The following is an 18,514-nucleotide window of genomic DNA, read 5'->3' on the forward strand; positions in this document are numbered from 1 at the left end:
CCAGCTTCTGACAGAAGCTAGGGACACCATTCCTACTTATTATCCTGGCTAATAGCCATTGATGGAACTAACCTCCATGAATTTATCTAGCTCTTTTTTGAACCTGTTGTAGTCTTGGACTTCACAATATCCTCCGGCAAGGAGTTCCACAGGTTAGCTGTACATTGTGTGATGTTAGAGGGCAGTCAAGTAGACTGTCTACCAAGTAGCTTTTAAAGACTAATGTAATTGCTCAGACATCTCTAACCATCCATCTTCAGACTACAGTGTATTACCTCATCTTGTATCTGAGAAGTAGTAACCTCATTTTCCTTATCTTTCATGCCTTCCTCACTGTTGAAACACCAAATGTGTCCAATAATTTCCCATACAAGTAGTCAAAAGTGGAGGAAACTTACCCATGCTCCTTTTTTTTTAAACACCATTAGCTTATATTAGGGCTGCACAGCATATAATTAAGTTTGGCAGAATTGAATTTTTATAATTGTCATGGATAATATCAGTATTTATTGCTATGGGTTTTTTTTAACTTTCACAATTCCAGGAAATTATGGGGCTCTTAGACATGGGGGAGGGCAGAGAGGAGGTCAGACATTTAATGACAGTAGATGATGAAATTCAAAAATTGAAAGCTTTATAACCCTTTAAATATAAATTGTCAACATCAAAATATACAAAGTAAAAGTCCTTAAATGGTGATACTCAAGCAATATTTTTCATTGCTAATCTAATCAGTTTTGATTATCATTAATAGGAATATTTTTGTCATTTGTGTTTATGGTGAAAACAGCATTTGCCGATAAAATTCTAACCCACTATGTACCAGCTTTGGCCTTCCACCGGTCCTTCTTGGTACCTCGTTTGCAGTACTGGAAGGACAAGACATGTTGTAAGGATATTGTAATGAACTGGCAATTGTTAGTCCAGCTTTGAAGGAGCCACAGTCTGGTTAGAATAATTCTTTTAAGTACTTTGGTGTCCTGTAGCAATGATTGCAATGATCTGAACCACTACAGCTTTCCGTAGTTACCATGCTGTTTGCTGGATAATTACTAAAAGTGTTTTTTTTTTTAAATAAGGTCTATCAGAATGGAATGTTTGCTAGACATATGTCTTTTCCTTTTTTGGTATGCATGTCTCTTTCTGTTGGTTGACTTTGTCTATTTCAGTTGCTATGAAAGGGAAGCATTGTCAAAGCGTTACTTTAATTACAAAGAGAACTAAGATCTGTACAAAATTCTTTGTAGATGTTTTCCAAGGTGGGAGCTGTGAAGAGCTGCACAATCTCAAGGAAGAAAGACAAAGCAGGTACTGTGTGAATCGCTGTACATTTCCTTCTGCTTGTGTTGTTGGTAGTGATGCTTTCTGTGTTCATCTGTGTAGAAATTGGGTAACCTATGTTGAAATCTTATTATGTGCCCAGAAAGATGTATATGAAAATGATTGAAAATATAAGCCAAAAAATCAAATGCTGACTAAATTGGCAAGGCCATGTACCACGTGAAGGTATTAAACCATGGTGGAATCCAGAATAATATCCATTTTGTGGTGGGTCAATTGAAGGCTCCATAGAAATATGATAAGCTATGCTAGAGGCCTAAGGCCAGTGCTCCCTCTAAGATTTTCCATCCATGAATGAAGTGAGTTTTCTTTTGTGCATCAATATTGACGTTATGTGTTCTTGTTTGGATGTTTGCTATTGTGGCATCCACCAGTTACTAAAACCTCCGTCCCTAACACACAGTGTGTGTGCCCCACTGTATGTGCCCCCCTTAAGGACTACACACAGCTTGCTGGTACCTGTATAGGCCTGGCTAACTGCCTGTTCCCCCACACGCTCTGTAGTTGTGCCCAGCCTTGCACCTTGCCTCTCATATTCTACCATTATATATGCCAGGTTCATGCTGTCTGGCCCCCAAACACAAACAGACAGTACATAGGCCTGGGACCCACAGCCCAATCCCCAATGCCCAGAGACCTGTACCCAGCCCCACATCTTGTCTTGCCTGGCTCTGTACCTCACTAGTTCTTCTGACTGCGCACCTTGCCTTACACTCCCCTCTCCCAAATTTACCTACTCCTGGTACCTCCCACCACCACAGACAGCTGGTGCCTTTGACCCTCACCTGGCTGGCTTCCATGCTGGACCCCTGCTGGTACAGACCCCAGTACCTGCCCCGCTGCTCTCCTCCCCGGGCTCCCATGTGGCAGCCCACCACACAGTTCCTCTGGCCCCGGCCACCAGAGCAGTTGCCTGCTGCCCACCACATGGCTCATGGCTGCTCTAGCACCAACTGCTGGAGCAGCCTCCTGCCACGCAGCTCCCAGCTCCTCCATCTCTGGCCATCAGAGCAGCCACCTGCAGCCCACTGTGCAGCTCTGCATTGGAGGTGGGCTGGCTGGAAATTCATTTTGCGTGCCCGCACAAACACAAAGCTTAGAGGGAACCGTGCCTAGGGCTTATGAAGAGTTTAGTCAGTTTTAAAAAGAAACTTCCCAGGTACAGCTAGCTGCCCTCAGGCATTGCCTACCCAGCCCCAGGTTTGCTTATTGTCTGTGATACATACAGCTTCTGATTTCAGGACAGAACTATGTCTGGTTTCACTCAAATTCCAGGACAATCCACTTCTGTCACTGAGGCATGATTTTGGTAGCTTAGTGCCACCAAAGTTTGCAAACTTGCCACTGTATTTTCTGCTTATGACCTCATTTATGGGTCTCTGAAGTTAAATGTGTGAGCCTGGTAAAAGTGGTGCATGACCTTGAGTGTTTAAAACTTTTGCTGAATATGGAATAATTAAAGGGCTCTAGTCTAGCTCAAATTAGCTTTTCATCGTCGTCTCTAGCAAATGTCCCATGCTTCAGTAAGTAACCTAGAACTTGTCACAATTTTCTTCCACTATTTGATCTGAGGAAATGGGTCTGGCCCACGAAAGCTCATCACCTAATAAACCATCTTGTTAGTCTTTAAAGTGCTACATAGTCCTGTTTTTTGTTTCAGCTACACCAGACTAACACGGCTACATTTCTATCACTAGAACTAATAAGAGTGACCATACAGAGATTATGCTGGTTTTCATCTCTTCTGTAGATTTCAGAGGGACCCTGGTACATAAAATATAATGAAGCTTAGGTGATAAAGTGGAAGACAACAGATAACAGTCTCTGGCTTGTAAATAGGTTTAAGCCTTCATTACCTTGCTAAGATATTTGCATAGTGGTTTGGAGAAAACCTAATATGTATAGGTCCTATGCTTCTCGCTGTGTAGCCACAGAGCTCAGGGTTCTCTATGCTGGGCATTCAGTGTACACGCCTGACACCCCAAAAGTTTGCTTTATAGATACGACAAAACACATGGGCTGTGTCTACACTCGTGACTTCTTGTGCAAGTACAGCCGTTCTTGCGCAAGAATCTGCAGAGCATCCACACTGCCCGTCAGCTCTTGCGCAAGGAAATTTACAGTACGGCGTGGTAAGAGAGGGAGCAAGCACTACACTCTTTTTTTTTTTATCAGGTGTAAGCCCTCTTGCGCAGGTGCTAAAATGGCCATCAGAGCTTTCTTGTGCAAGCGAGTGTCCACACTGCCATGGGCACTCTTGTAGAAAAGCACAGCTCGCACCTGGCAGTGTCGGTGTTTTCTTCTAAGAAGCCTTCAGTGTAGACATAGCCATTTTGTCTCCACTTTACAAATGGGCAGTGGACACATTAAGTTTAAATGAGCTACCTAAGGATACATGGAATGAACTACCTAAGGATACGTGGCAGAGCCAGTTTTTCCTGAGTCTTTGACCTGTGGCCAAAAGCCCATCCTTTCTGGCGAGGGATCTAACTAGTTGGCATGTCTTTTTAAAGTTCCATTTACAATTTGTTTGTATTGTCTTGTGCATCATATTTCTTGATGGCAAGAGTAAACTCATGATAGGTTTCAGATGAAAAATAGAGTCAAAAGTCCAGACCTAGATTTTACATCCTTCTAAAAGGAAGTACAGTTCATTTATGGAGGTACTTATGTCCAAATTAAGCAAATTAGGAATGCCTATGTCTGGATTATGATGAAAAATTAATTCCAAAAGTTTGTCGCTGCAGCACTACAAGAGAATCAAAAGCATGAACAAATTTGTATGTAATCATTAAGATCACTGACCTTGTATCTATATAGCTATCATTTCTGTAGTACCGAAGGTTAGTGTTCTGTTAAGTTGTGTTCACAAAAGTTACAAATTAAATGGATTTCCACCATACACATCTGTAGTACAACTTCCTTTGCATCATTCCCAAGGGTGACTCTGTCCTGAAGTATTGCAATATTAGTTCGTTTCACAATTGCCTTGGGCTCTTCTGGGACAGATTTATTCCACCCATGCTCACCAAATTTCTAGCATTGTTGATTCAGTTTTAATTGTCTGTCATACCCAGTCTCAAGAGCCTATTTGTTGTGCAGGTCACTGTCAAATGCTTTTTACCCGATCTCTTTCCTTTCTTTTCTGGTAGGCACTTTACTTTCTATGGGCTTTGGATTTGTGGAGTACAGAAAACCCGATCATGCTCAGAAAGCCCTTAAACAGCTCCAGGTAACAATGGGTGATGCAGATAATACCTGTATGTTTTGTTTTTAAGTAGTACCTATGGACTGCAACTGAGATCAGAGTCCTTATCATGCTGTGTGCCAAACATACCTCTGCCCCAAAGGGCCCATAATTGAAATACAAAGACAAAGACTGGAGTGGGAATAGTGGCACAGGGAGCATCACAAAGCATGTCAATGGCATAGTTAAGATTAATTCTTGTGGCTTGACTCCTATGCCAGTGTTGTGGCCTATGGACCACACTGCTTCCCAACCTGTATTAGTTGCACTTGCAAAGAGAAGAGTTTTGGGTAAAGTAGAGGTGGGGGAGGTGGATAACATGGAGATGTAAAACTCCTATCTGTATTCTTAAAGTCTTTCTTTTACCAAATTTTGTAACTTTGTTTTTTTTAGGGTTGCTCAGTGGATGGCCATCAGCTGGAAGTGAAGATCTCTGAAAGGGCCATCAAGTAAGTCTGCCTGATGCCTGTCTGATCTCTCTTGCTGCTTAAGTCTATTAAATACTAGAGCCCGTAGTTGCCTAGAACAGGGTTTGGCAGCCTTTCAGAACTGACATGCCGACCCCTCCCCACCAAGCTGAGGAGAATTTTCATGCCCTCCTGCCACGGACCCAGGTGCCAGTGCAGCTTTGGGACAGGGGGGCCCCTTCCCACACATTTTCTTCTCCCCTCAGCTGCCCCTGGAGCCACAGCCTGGGAAGCACTCACCCTCTAGTGAGGGCCCAGCAGCGGCAGTGCTGATGGCTGGGCATGACCTCAGCACTGTCTTTAACCCACTTGATGGGGGCTCCATGAGGGAGACGAGCAGTGTGGGAAGTGCTGAGGCTGCGGGACGGGGCCGTGCAACAGGGTGGAGAGCAGCAGGCTGAAGGAGGTAGGGATGGGACTCCCAGGTGAAGGCGGCAGAGGGGCTGGAAGGTGGCTCTGCACTCCCACCTCCCTCCAAAAACAGGAGGCGATTAGGGGCAAAAATTTGTCAGGGATGGTACTTGGTCCTGCTGTGAAGGCAGGGGACTGGACTCGATGACCTTTCAAGGTCCCTTCCAGTTCTAGGAGATAGGCAATCTCCATTAATTTAATTTAATTTTTCACTTCCCTGTGGCTCCTGCTGCCAGAGGAAGTTCAGTGTCCTTGCGGTATGGGGTTCCTTGGGGGGAGAAGGCAGGGTGATGGTGGGAAAGGGTGGGGTTTAGGGGTCCCCCATGAGTCATTGGCTGGATTGCTCAATCACTCTGGATGGGGATGACCCATGGGCCAGGAGTTTGAGAACCTTGGTCTAGGAAGGAAAAAAGAGAGATCTGTGTTGTGTTGCTTGATAGTGTAATTTACCTTGTTTCTCTTGTTTTACTAGGCCCACTGTGACATCATCCCGTAAAAAACAAACACTCAAGAAACAAAAGAACTCCAAAATTTTGGTCCGAAATATCCCATTCCAGGCAACTGTGAGGGAAATCAGAGAGCTGTTCAGGTAAAGAAATCTGCTCATCCACTTAGTTATTTATGGGGACGTTCGTGGCTTTTAACAGGTGTACTTGCTGTCTTACCAGAAATATTATGTAACTGTTGTCTCACTGGGGTAAGTGAGACTTATTTTGTGCAGACATGGAGACTTGAAATGAAATAGGCAGATTATTCCTGCGGATGGGTTTCACTTGGAGCAGGGACACATGGGGGAAAAGTAAGGTGCATCAGTGAGCAAGTCATTGTGTCCTGATGCTGAGAGCCAAACTGCACCAGCCTGTGCCTGAATTAGGAATCGTGCTCATTTAAAGAACCTCAACTGAGATGCCCCATTACATCTCAGTCTTGTCTGACATGTTCATCATGCTGCATTGATAAATCCGGATGTTGCAGGTGCTGAGTTCTGTATCCCAACTCCTATAGACTGCGGAAGTTCTCAGATGGTAGGTACTAGTCAGGATCTGGCTCCTTTGCACTTTTTGAGAATCTGGCCTCAAATCTCTCCTACTCCAGTATGTATTCCTTGGCTTTCCCAAGAAAGTGAGGTGAGGAGCACTAAGAAATTGGCTAGACAGCAGATAGGCTTGCTTTACAATGAGCTAACCAAATTCCTCACCTGTCCTGTGCATGTGGCACTATGGTTTGGGCATATCCTTTTGTTCAGGAGCTCCGAAAGCTTGGTTCTTTTGGAACAATTAACCTAATATAAAAAGATGTGTGAGTAAGGTCCTTGGGGCAACCCCTACACTGCACACAGATTGGTATGGATGAAGCAAATAGGAATTATTTGTGTGAGAACACTTGTACTATAATGGATTGTTTCGGCAAGAACCTGCTCAGTCAGCAGCATGCCTAAGTATTGAGAACTACATGTGATGACACTGGAAGCTGGAGTGTTTGAGAACGTTAGGGATTCCTGCCTGCTGTAAAGAGGGGGAACTTTGTCTTTGTTAACGTGATTCATGTTCCCTGGCTGCATCCATGGTATCACTTGTATGGGTGATGCCTTAAGTATTCAATAAAACGTTGCAAATCTGGGACAGTTTTTGCATAATACTAAATATGGCACATTTCCTACTCCAACCAGCTAGTCAGACTGTGCTGCTGCTCAGATTCTACAGCCAGTATGCATTAGTGAACTAGGGGAATCATAGAGTTTATGAGCAGGAGGGACTGTCAGATCATCCAGTGCAACCCTCTATTCCCCCACCAGATTCTATTTCTAGTTCTTTCCTGGCCTGCTTGTTCTCTGTACTATTGTGATGCTGAGCTGCCTTGAGGTGTATTGATGCAAACAGCTATATAAGAACAAAGTATTTTCAGGAGTGAGTACATGGTCAGTGTTTGGAAAAGGAATAAAGAGATCTTCTGGAGGCCTTGTGAGATTAGGTTGATGAATTTTAACATTCCTAACAATGAACACTGTTAGTTTGTAGGTTTATTTCCAAAAGCAAGATGGAGGGAAAGCTAGTTGTTTAACCCAGTCAAAGAAAAAATGTATTGTGCATTGAAGAACTCTGTAGGGAACAATCCTGCAATGACCGGTTGGCAGTAAACAGTACTAGAGTCCCCTGGAGATCTTTTATTCATGAGCTTCTAAATACGATATTAGCATGAAATGTTATAGAGATGTTGCTAAGGTATAAGAGACAAAACACTTATGCCTCAGCCAGATGAAGGTAGGATCTTGTGCCCTCACTGCTTGTTGGACTATTCTGTGTAAGGGGTGGAAGTGGATTAGGGATGTTGTATCTATTTAATTGGAATGAGGCTAAGGTGTTCATGTGTTAAAAGTAGGTTAGGCACGTCGCTTAATGCATGACTGGAAGCAGCTCAGATACTATGGTGATGAGCACAGTAAAATAACCGCTGTAGAATAGAGAGGGCTCTTCTAGCCTAGCCAGAAGAGTCTTGCTTAAAGGGTCTTGTATGCTTAAACTTTGACACTATAGCAGTGTTTCAACCTGCTAAATGGCCTCTCCGGTGTGCTTATTTACCGGCTCCGTAGCCACGGAACCTCGCGGCTCCCATTGGCTCCTGTTTGCTGTTTGCAGCCAAGGGGAACCGCAAGAAGCAGCACAGGCTGGGCCCCTGCTTCCTGCAGCTCCCATTGTCTACAAACGGGAGCCAATGGGAACTGCGAGGCTCCATGGCTACAGAGCTGGTAAATAAACACACTGGTGTGCCCAGTTAGCTGGTTTCTCAGAGTGGTTTTGCGAACCATTTTGAGAAACACTGAACTATAGTGATAGAGGCTCTAGATATTATAAAGACCCAAAATGTAGATCTTAAAGCTGTTAGAATTTCTTTGGATGGAGAGGAAAATTGCCCCTGGATTTCTAATTATACAAAACCTTTCAAGACCCAAATTTAACTCTTCCCATTAGCTGTAGAGCAACCAACTTGATGAGTCAGATTGTCATTGCTCAGCGAATATCCTCAGTAATACCAGAGAATTGACCAAATAATAAACAGAGCCAGGTTAACTTTTGGTTCTGTAATATATTCAGGGGGACAGATGGAATCTGTTATTGTCTAAAAGATAGAAGATTAGTAGAGAGAGATGTTTTGTTTCATGTTATTAAAAAGGCATTGGAAAACAACGCATGGTTGAGAAGATGGGGGTGTGGTAGCAGTTTGTTAGTGTCTGTTTTAAAGAACACAAGGCTTAGATAGCCACATTATCAAAACTGTGTTAAGAACAATGCATGTTAATTAGAAAGCAGTGTTCCACCAAAATGTCAGTTTCACTTAGTCACACAATAAATTTAGGAACCCATGTTTTTATGTTCAGAACATAAGCAAGCAAAGAGAAAATTGAGCTGATTTAATCATGTCCCTACTTATTTTTCAGAAGAGATAAAATTTGCACACATTGAACATTGCTAAATGCCATACATTCTTTTTGAGTTTTGTTAAAAATTGTATGCCTTCGCCATAGATTTGGATTTTTTGGTGGATTTATTTTTAATAATAATATTTTAGTTTAAAACAATTATTTGGAATCAGTGGCATTTCTCTCATCACAGCAGCAGGGGGCACTCTTAGTCTTCTCATGAAATGAAGGACAAGAGGGGAACTGCAGTTGTTGCTCTCAGACAATGTCATTGCAGGCCAAAGGTAGCTTTGCCTGTAAAGGTAAAAGGCTTGGTGAGACAATCATGTTCTCTATTGTTTCACATGTTCAAAAGCTGCTTTCCAGCCATCCAAGTGGCGTGGCCCCATAACCCACTTCCTTTACTCCACTTCTGAATTATTGTCTGGACAGGGTATGAACAGAAGGCAAAAATCCTTTTTATTCTATAGACAGGTTTTCACCTTGTAGGCTTTGACATGTGAACTCTTCCTTTTAAATCTACCCAAGAATAAGTGTTAGCCACGCTGTTTGTGTTTTAACAGACTTTTGGTGTCTTCAGTTCATCAATTCTTCAGAGTTGCAACTTGCCCTGTTCGTCTTTCTCCTCCAGCATTTAGTCAATTCAAAGATCCATCATCACAGTGCTTAGCCTCTCTGTGGAATGAGGAGTATGACTTGGGATGCAATTCCAGCAAGCTAAAATACACATAAAAAGTCTCCTTGTGTCTATACTCCTGTGCTGTTGTTCTTCTCTAACCAATTCAAGCTAATCTTAAAGACCTGCTTTCTGGTGGTGGTGGTAGTTTTTGGAGCGTTTTAACAAAACATTTACAGAAAGAGGGGAGATGAAGACAAAAACTTCTGGAAAATCCATGCGTAGGTGTTAAATTAGTATTGATTTCCCAAACCTATAGATTAAAGGGGATACAAGATACATGTCTTTCATTTCAAAGGTTTGGGGATAAGGTTTTAACCCACAAAAGAGTCCCTTGAAGAGTGAACATGCTTAATTTTCTTCCTGTGCATTTGGTGACGGTGAATATTGCTGGTTTGGTAGTCCTGGAGTCTGAATCCTCTGCCCACAGAATAAGTCAAGCATGGCCAAACCTGGAATATTCTTTTCTCTGTACTATATCTGTCGCCATACTTGAATCCTGGCTTGGAGGGCCTATCCCTAATAATGAGAGAGTATTTCAGCCCTCTGGTCTTTGCTGAGGCTGCCAGTTGACGTCATTTATCAATGTATAGCTGCCTAATTCCAAAATGGGGAAAGGAGGGGGAAAAAACATTTCTCATGTGAAGATTTTTAATTCTTTCATACTATATTGAGAGACACTTGAGCTAATATTTTTAAAAGTGACTAATGATTATGGGTGTCTAATTTGAGACCTATAAAAGGGCCTCATTCTTTTGAGGGCAGATTCTCAGTAATTTCTGGAAAATTAGGTTTCTTTAATATATGTCATGCTAGTCCCACATAATCCTCTCTTATGGTTAGAAGTCTTGATCATAGTGCTTTGATTCATAGCCATTTCACATCCAACACCGACTTAGAGTGAATAAAATGGAGGCATTATTTTACAGATGCGAATCACTGAACGTGAAATTACATGATTGCCTTCCCCCCTCCCAAAAGAGAAGCAAATAGAATGGAAAAAAGTCCTTGGATCAAATAAAAGTTCTTGAGGGGTGGGAGAACACTATAAACTTTCTTTGTAGAATTATAAAGGCACATGGTGTACTCTCCACCATATAAAAGAACCAATACTATCATATAATCAGATTCAGAAAAAGCTTGTGATTGGGTTGAGTGGAGCTTCTTTCTGAAGGAAATGTGGTGTTTGGGAATTTGCATGTAAATTGAGTAAGAGTTCTGAATTTAAAAAAGGGTTTATAGTTCTGATGAAGATATTAACCAATAAGCATGAGGCTTACTGGTATGCTTACTGTTAAATTGGCCTTTTCCTGTTATCTCTGGAGGCAGTCAGTTGTGCCAGGGCACAAACAGAACCAGGTGGGATCCCACGGCCATGGTCAAGCTGGACAGCAGGACCCCTCAGCTGTGACAGGACCAATGTTCCCTCTAATTTTTTCCATCCACATACAGGATAAGTTTTGATATATGCATCAAGGCATATGCCAATGTGCACCACCAGTAGAGAAACATGCTGCCAGCTGTGGACACTTTGCTGGGCGAAATTTGAATCTGCTGGGTGGTTGCCCAATTGTTCATCTTAGTGGGAACACTGGATCTAAATTAAAACAGTGAATCAGTTAAGCAGTATTAGTTAATCATTTTAACTTCCCTAATCTAGCACTTCCTCATGCTTCCAGGTGAGCAGAGGAAGAAAACCAGGCTGCCCACTAGCCCCATTATTTGCCTTCAGTCCATTAAAAAAGAGAGGAATTCAAGGTTTTCTTCCAGTCCAAACATCAAGTTATATAGCTTAATATGTAGATATGTTACTTTACATCCGGTCATTTCTGTTTTCTAATTATAGGAGTCTAATTCATACAAATGTAGTAAGGCTTTCAAGTTACAAAATTATATGTGGATCTGTCTCTTAATAGGGATAAAGTTACAGTTATGGGTGGGAGGGTGACCACAGCTAAAAATGGCACAGGAACGAAGTTATGGTTCCTAGGAATTATATAATCCTAGGAATATAAATATGAAAAAGCAGCATTGTGTTTTAGGGAAACCAATGGGATTGGAATGTGGTACTGGACAGAATTCAAGTACTACAAATAAACAGCCTATCCATTTTATTATTTTCAAAGGCTTTTTTGCAACTTATTTTCTTTAAACAACCCCCCCCCCCCCCCCCCCCCCCACACACACACACCCTCTCAAACCACAAATAATTCCAACTCATTACATAGTGGTTTTAGAAAAGCCATCTGGCCAGAGTAGCTAAGATGGAAGTAAATTCCCTTTGACCAAAGGAGAAACAGTCATGAATCTAAAACTATATTACTTGGGGCAAGATACAATTGATAAAATAGGCTGAGGGGTTTTTTTTTTTTAACCAAGTCTTTATGAAGTTCTTCTTATGTCATTATCCACTTCTTCAAAGCTTGGAATGGCCTATTAAAATAAGAGTTGTTACCGGAATGAGCTCTTCATTCCTCATTATGAAGGAACATGGTGATATAATGAAGACTAGTGCAAGACACACTGCATGTTCACACCTTTCTCCAAGTAAAGAAGGCTACATGATGTGAACATTTTTCCGTCTCCAAGATATCTTCCTGCACTTAAACCCATAGAAACTTTCATTAACCAGTGGCGGAAGAGAAAATAGTCAATTGATGGACATAGCAGTTTTTTCTCCTATAAAGAGCTAGATGGTATTAATGGATACATTCAGCTCCTATACGCTTGGTTATAAGACACACTGAAAATGCTTAAATGGCTAAGCACCCAACATTAATTATTATATCGTGTCTGCATTGTTAAAAGTGGGAATTTTTATTTTAAATATTTGTATTGTCAAATGAATAACTAAATCCTTCGAGCAGCTTAAAACATAGTGCAGATCTTCCAGGTAAAATTATTTTCATTATTCAGCAAGTCAAAATATTGTGACATAGAAGAATCCTCCATACTGCCTCTGGAAACAAAGACTAGGCATACATATGTGTGTTAGAAAAAAGGATTGCTATTAATACTAATCTAATGCTTTCTATTTATTACATTATTTATTACCTCTGTAAAACTGAAGCAAAACAAGTCAACACATAGGGAGTATAATACTAAAAGAATGGTGGCACTTGTTTGGGTGCACTAAAATACAAATTTAGTGGAAAGGCGTTATATAGATTGTCAACTTGTCTGTATAAAGGCTTGTCTACATTTAAAATGTCATTGTGGTGCAGCTGTATTGATGTAGCTACATTGCTGTAGCATTTCAATGTAGACCTTACCTAAGCCTAAAGGAGGGATTCTCCTGTTGGCATAGTTAATCCACCTACCCAAGAGATGGTAGTTAGAGGTAAATGAAAGAATCTAGCGAGGTCTATATGGGGGAATTAGATTGGCTTAACTATGTCACTAGGTTGTGGCTTTTTCACACCTTGGACTGAAGTGATTAAATAGATTTAATTTTCTAATGTAGAGGAGGCCCTCAGAATTTCACCCGTGAATCAGATTGCATTTTCACAATTGTTCAGGACAGCAAAATTTTAATACATTTTAACAAAGACTTGGTGTTTGTGACACTGAAGGTTCGTAACTAGAGCTGATTGGAAATTGAAATTTCTGTTCTGTGGGGAAGTATGTTATTCTGAATCTGAATGAAAAGCCAAAATTTTGAAATTGATCACAAAATTTCAGGTCATTTCAGTTTGGGACTGTTGAAATACTTTGGTAATGTCAAAATATTGTGATTAATTTTATCTTTTTTATTTTGTTAACATAGTAAACGTTGTATGTTATCTCTATATATGTTTTAGAGAATGCATGCGTCTGTCCATCAGTCCGTCTGTGAGTCCATTTGTTCACAAACTTCCCCTAAATGAGCTAAGGACCGTCAATTTTGGTGTGTAGCTTCTTCTTATCGTAACTTAAAGCAGTGTCAGGGTTTGGTTGTGCCAAGAAAATGGGATGGAAAGGGAGGGATGTGTTAGGAGGAACAGTTATGTTCTGCAATGTCCACAGGGGGTAGTGAGCACGGGGGGTGTTACACTGCAGACCCACCACAAGGGTCCAGCCGTACCAGGAAGAGAGTGGCCAGCTGGGGCCAGAGTTCTCCATATTGCCAGCCACCGGTGCAAATAAGTATCCCACTTACCTCCAAACCCTGCCCCTTGGCCACAGCAGGAGAGAGCCCAGATGGCCATCAGCCCTGAGTCCTCCTTCCCGTACTGAGCCCCCCACACTTCCCAGCCTCTACCCTGACTCCTGAACATCCCACATCCCCAATCTCCTCTCTCTTCTGCTGCCCTTCCCCCCCAATTCCCTGCCCTGAAGCACCTGAGCAATGTACTTATACATACATACGTACGTACGTGTGTGTGTGTGCATACACACACAAATAATAATCAAATATTTAATATGAAAGTTGAAATAAACTGATCCGTCATAATAAAACTTTTAACCTTGTTGAAATGAAAGTCTAGACAGTCCATTTCTCTTATTCAGAAGTTGCTTGACTTTGACATGTCAATCACAAGATGTTTAAATTTCAGTGGAACTTCATTTATTGGCAGAAAGCTCTTCCATGAGATTTTCAGAAAGGAAAGTTACAGAAAGAGCTAAACCTGGCCCTCTGCACCAACGCGAAGAAAGTAGTATGTATGAGCAGAAATAACCCAGGAAAACCTGGGAATCCTGGAATGACCAAATATTATTGCCACTTGTAAATTCTTTGGCCAGAACTATGTGAGCGAGGGTCTCAGACTCACAGTCTCTGGCCCATCTGCAGCCCAAGCAGTTCCATAATCCGGCCCATGCATGGCAGCTGGCATGTGAGTCTCTGTGGCCCAGGGTGGAGGTGTCTGTACCTTCCCCCAGTCCAGCCCTTGCTCCACCCCCACCTTGCCTCTTTCCACCGCTTATGTCCCATTATTCTCCTTCCCCCAAGCCCTCTTCACAGAGGGATGCAGCCTCAGTAATTATTGGGGGGCCTTGCGAGGGGTGGCAGCAGGAGTTGGGCCTCCTCCCACACACTCAACACCGTGGCAGGAGCCGTGTGAAAGTGCAGTGACCAGCCTGGTGGTTCCACTTCACAGTGGCAGCAGGAAGTGGAGTTACGTTGCCCCAGCAAGATCTGGCTTGAGACGGTGATGGAATAGAGCAGACTGCTGCATAGCTCTACTTCCCCATGGCACTAGGGTTGCTAGGTGTCCAGTATTCTACCGGACAGTCTGGTATTTACGCTCTTTGTCCGGTTACAAAAAAAAAAACAGAGAATACCGGACATGTGCAATGTCTGGTATTCTCTGATTTTTCTGGCTGTGCACTGGATGGAAGCCTGGTGTGGGTGGGGGGAGCGGCTGGAAGGCAGGGCCACGATCAGCGTAAGGAACCTGTGATTGGTCGGTGGGAGTGACTGGGACTCCCCCACCCCCACCAGGCTTCTGCGCAATCACAGGCTCCCAGCGCCAATCGCGGTCCTGCCTTCCAGGCTGGGAGGCGGGGCCACGATCAACGCTGGGAGGCGGGGCCACGATCACTGATCTGAGCTTGTCGGGCGGGGGGGGGGGGGTGAGGAGGAAGAGTGGCTGGGAGAGGCAGAACTTTTTTTTTTTTCTTGACCAAAATACTGCGTGTCCGGTATTTTTGGGGGGACAATCTGGCAACCCTACGTGGCACCCATGGTGATTGCAGGAAGGGGGGGCACTACCCCTGCTGCCAGAAGCCACTTTAGCCCTACTGCACTACCACTGGTGGTACCAAAAGCCCTTCGTGAGGGCGGGGGGCATAAATGGCCCATGGGTGGCAGGCAGGGCTGAGGGACTGTGGTGTTTTAGATGCTGCTTGTAATTATTAGAATTGGGAGCACTGGCTGTTGGGAGTCTGGAAGCACAGGAAACAGGAAGGAGGGGAGAGGAGATGAGCCAGGGCTGAGTGAGAGCTACAGAGGGGTGCAGCAGCAGCTTTGTAAAAAGGTTTCACCTCTGTTAAATAAAGGCCTGTTGAAGTTTGTTAGAACCATGCTTGCATGATACAACTAGGGTTGCCAGGTGTCCGGTATTGTACCGGACAGTCCAATATTTGCGCGCTCTGTCTGGTGGTAAAAATCAGACCATACCTGACGTGCAATGTGCAATGTCCGGTATTTTCTGATTTTTCTGGCTGCGCACTGGATGGAAGTCTTGTGTGGGCGGGGGAAGCGGCTGGGAGTCCCAGCTGGGAGGCGAGGCCACGACTGCTGCCAGGAGCCCTCAGTTGGTTGAGTGTGAGGAGGAGGAGGGGAAGCCTCTTCCTTGCTCGTGTATTGACGGGAACCTGCACGGGACAGGCAGCAAGTGCCCAGGTCAGTCCCGCTCCCCGCTAGGCAATTTGCTCACCCTCTCCCACTTCCCCTCCTGATCCTCTCCGGCCAACTCCCTGCACCACCCCCAGCTCTGCTTCCCTCTGGACTGTTCCTCTTCTTGATCTCCCCTGGCCAGCACCGCTTCACCTCTCCCCGCCCCCTCCAGCTTTGCTTCCCGCCTCCCCTTCCTCCCGGCCAGTGCTGCTGCACCCCACTCCCCCCCCCCAGCTGTGCTTCCCACTCCCCCTTCCTCCTGGCCAGTCCCGCGGCCCCCGGGTCTCCCCCAGTTCTGCTTCCCGCTGGCCCATTCCTCTTCCTGATCTACCCGGTCAATGCTGCTGCACCCACCTCCCCTGGCCAGCTCTGCTTCCCACCACCCCCTTTCTCCCGGCCACCCTCATGGCCCCCGATTCCCGCCCAGCTGTGCTTCCCGGCCAGCCCCGCCCCCTCCTTCCCCCGATATGCCACAGCCAGCCCTGTTCCTCCCGACACCCCTCCACCCCCGACCAGCCCTGCTTCCCGTTGGCCCCCCCATTTCTCCCGGCCAGCCCCGTTGCTCCCCCCCTGGCAGCGGGAGGAGACTTCATGTACTCTCTGGCCACTGGGCCAATCAGGGTCTGCAGGTGTGGGAGCACGCCAAATATCTTGCTGTCTGCTCCTGCCCTGCCTGGGGCTCATGATGCCTAGAGGAAATTGTCAGCTGTTTTGAACAGTTGCTGCTTCCCTCCTGTGTTCACGCCCTTGTGTTTGGGGTGGGGGAGGGGCGAGACTTCATGCACTTCTCTGTCCACACGTCTTGATTGGCCTGGGAGCAGGGGAGTGGTCAGGCTGCCACGGGCCAGATTTGGCCCATGGAGGCTGTCTTGCCTATCCCTGGTTTAGTGTAGCCCCCTGCTTTTAGCAGAACCAACCCCAACTAAATCATTCCCTGAAGGGCTTTGTCAGGATGATTGCTAGTGCTGAAACTAGCTGGAGTGAACTGCTTGTCTTAGTGGGAAATATGCATGATTAACCTCAGCGTTGTTTATCTGCGAGCAGCTAGGTTCTGTGCCTGCTTAGAGATTCTACATTGCATATGGGTAATGAGCATCTGAGTTGAAGCAATGCCAGAGGACCAGGCTGTTGTTTAATTTCAAAGAGGAACTGGTTCTTTGTAATGTAGAGTCAGTTCTAAGCACAAAGATCAGAGCTGGCCAAGCACAGAAGAAAAAAGGAGTCATGTGGAAGAAGGAATTAGTTTGTGCATGGGCGCAAATGAGCAAAGAGATATGGGAAGCAGTAAGGTTGTACAGGATTGTGAAGGTGAATCAAGAGTTTGAACTTCCTGAGGAAAGGAGAGGAAGCCGGTGTGAAGATTTGAAATGGAGTCATGTGGACCAAATGGTAAGGGTGGGAGATGCTTTTAGAAGCAGTGCATTAGATGGAGGGAACTTGAGCAAGATGAAAAATGAAGTGAGGAGGTTGCAGTAGTCAGGGCTTTTGAGGACCAAGGCATATTTGTGTGGACTTTAATAGTAGGAATGAAAAGGTAAGGATGGGTCTTAAAGATACCTGAAGATGGTAGAGCTAAATTTAAACAAGATGCATGGTGTGTTGATTCATGTGACTGTAGTGTTTTATATGGCTCAACCTGTACATTAACTAGTGAGAAACCTTCATGCTGCCAGCCGAGTTTCAAAGGTGACACCGAAATACAGTGTGCAAAACCTATACCTGGGCATTTAAGCTGTGGGTGAATTAAAATAAAGTTAGTGCACTAATTTAGTGCAACTTCCTAAATGGGCATAAACGAGTGCCTTCAGTTTATGCCCTGTGAGGATTTACCCTGGCCTTCAGTGTTTAAATATGAATTTTAGCATTCTATTTAGGTCCCTGTGTCTGACAGTTGGAATCCTCACGTATGAACACACAGAAATGTTGTAACTATGATCAATCAAGTCTTGTGTGTGCTGCAATTCCATAGGTTTCAGCCTTATGGTGTAGAATTTAAACTGGAATTTTATCTTTGAAATATTATACTTCTGGCCAGTGATCTATCCCTGAATAGGATTGGTTTGAGTGGCAAGCTGGGGAACACTGATAGGAAGTTCTTTTAAAAATCCAAACAATTACTTGATGCTTTTTCACTAGTGTGTTTTGTTTCAGCTAGTTGCCCTCATCCATCCTGTCTGAGAACACCTGCACTATAGGTGTCTTCCACATTGCCTCACAATCCTAAAGGCATGGCGTTTTCTCCCCCTCCCCCCACAAAGCATCTCTGGAAACTTCCTTCCTGTAGGTGTTAGCATCCTGCTAGGCAAGTGAATGACAGCATTCACAGCAGGTGGGAAGGGGCATTCATTAACAGTGTGTGGGTTGTGCTACAATGGCCTCACCTGTTGTACCTCCGGACAGTCTTTGCCCCATTTGTCTTAAGTTCTTTTCTTTTATCCTTGTTTTACTCCCTGATGGTAATGGCTAAAGATTAAGCACTGTTAGCCTCTGTTCTCAGGCCCTGTGTACAGGGGTTCTGGTCATGTCTGATTTCATTCAGTAGTGTCCACAGCACTTTAACTGCTTTGAGACCTTGCACATATCCTATTAGTCTTTTGCACATTTCAGGGACATTGAGTGAGTCTGCACAGCTTGG

General features: G+C 44.2%; 1 protein-coding gene across 2 annotated transcripts in view; it reads left to right on the forward strand.

Moving 5' to 3' along the window:
* The window catches only part of RBM19 (RNA binding motif protein 19), a 157,277-nt gene that overhangs the window by 34,704 nt on the left and 104,059 nt on the right, over positions 1 to 18,514 (forward strand). For both annotated transcript variants that reach the window (XM_075898196.1, XM_075898197.1), the window contains exons 18-21: positions 1,248 to 1,308; positions 4,494 to 4,573; positions 4,982 to 5,037; positions 5,939 to 6,055. In XM_075898196.1, coding sequence (XP_075754311.1) covers positions 1,248 to 1,308; positions 4,494 to 4,573; positions 4,982 to 5,037; positions 5,939 to 6,055 — 314 coding nt within the window. The remainder of the gene's footprint in view (positions 1 to 1,247; positions 1,309 to 4,493; positions 4,574 to 4,981; positions 5,038 to 5,938; positions 6,056 to 18,514) is intronic.

The sequence above is a fragment of the Pelodiscus sinensis genome, chromosome 15 (assembly GCF_049634645.1).
Source record: "Pelodiscus sinensis isolate JC-2024 chromosome 15, ASM4963464v1, whole genome shotgun sequence".
NCBI lineage: Eukaryota > Metazoa > Chordata > Testudines > Trionychidae > Pelodiscus > Pelodiscus sinensis.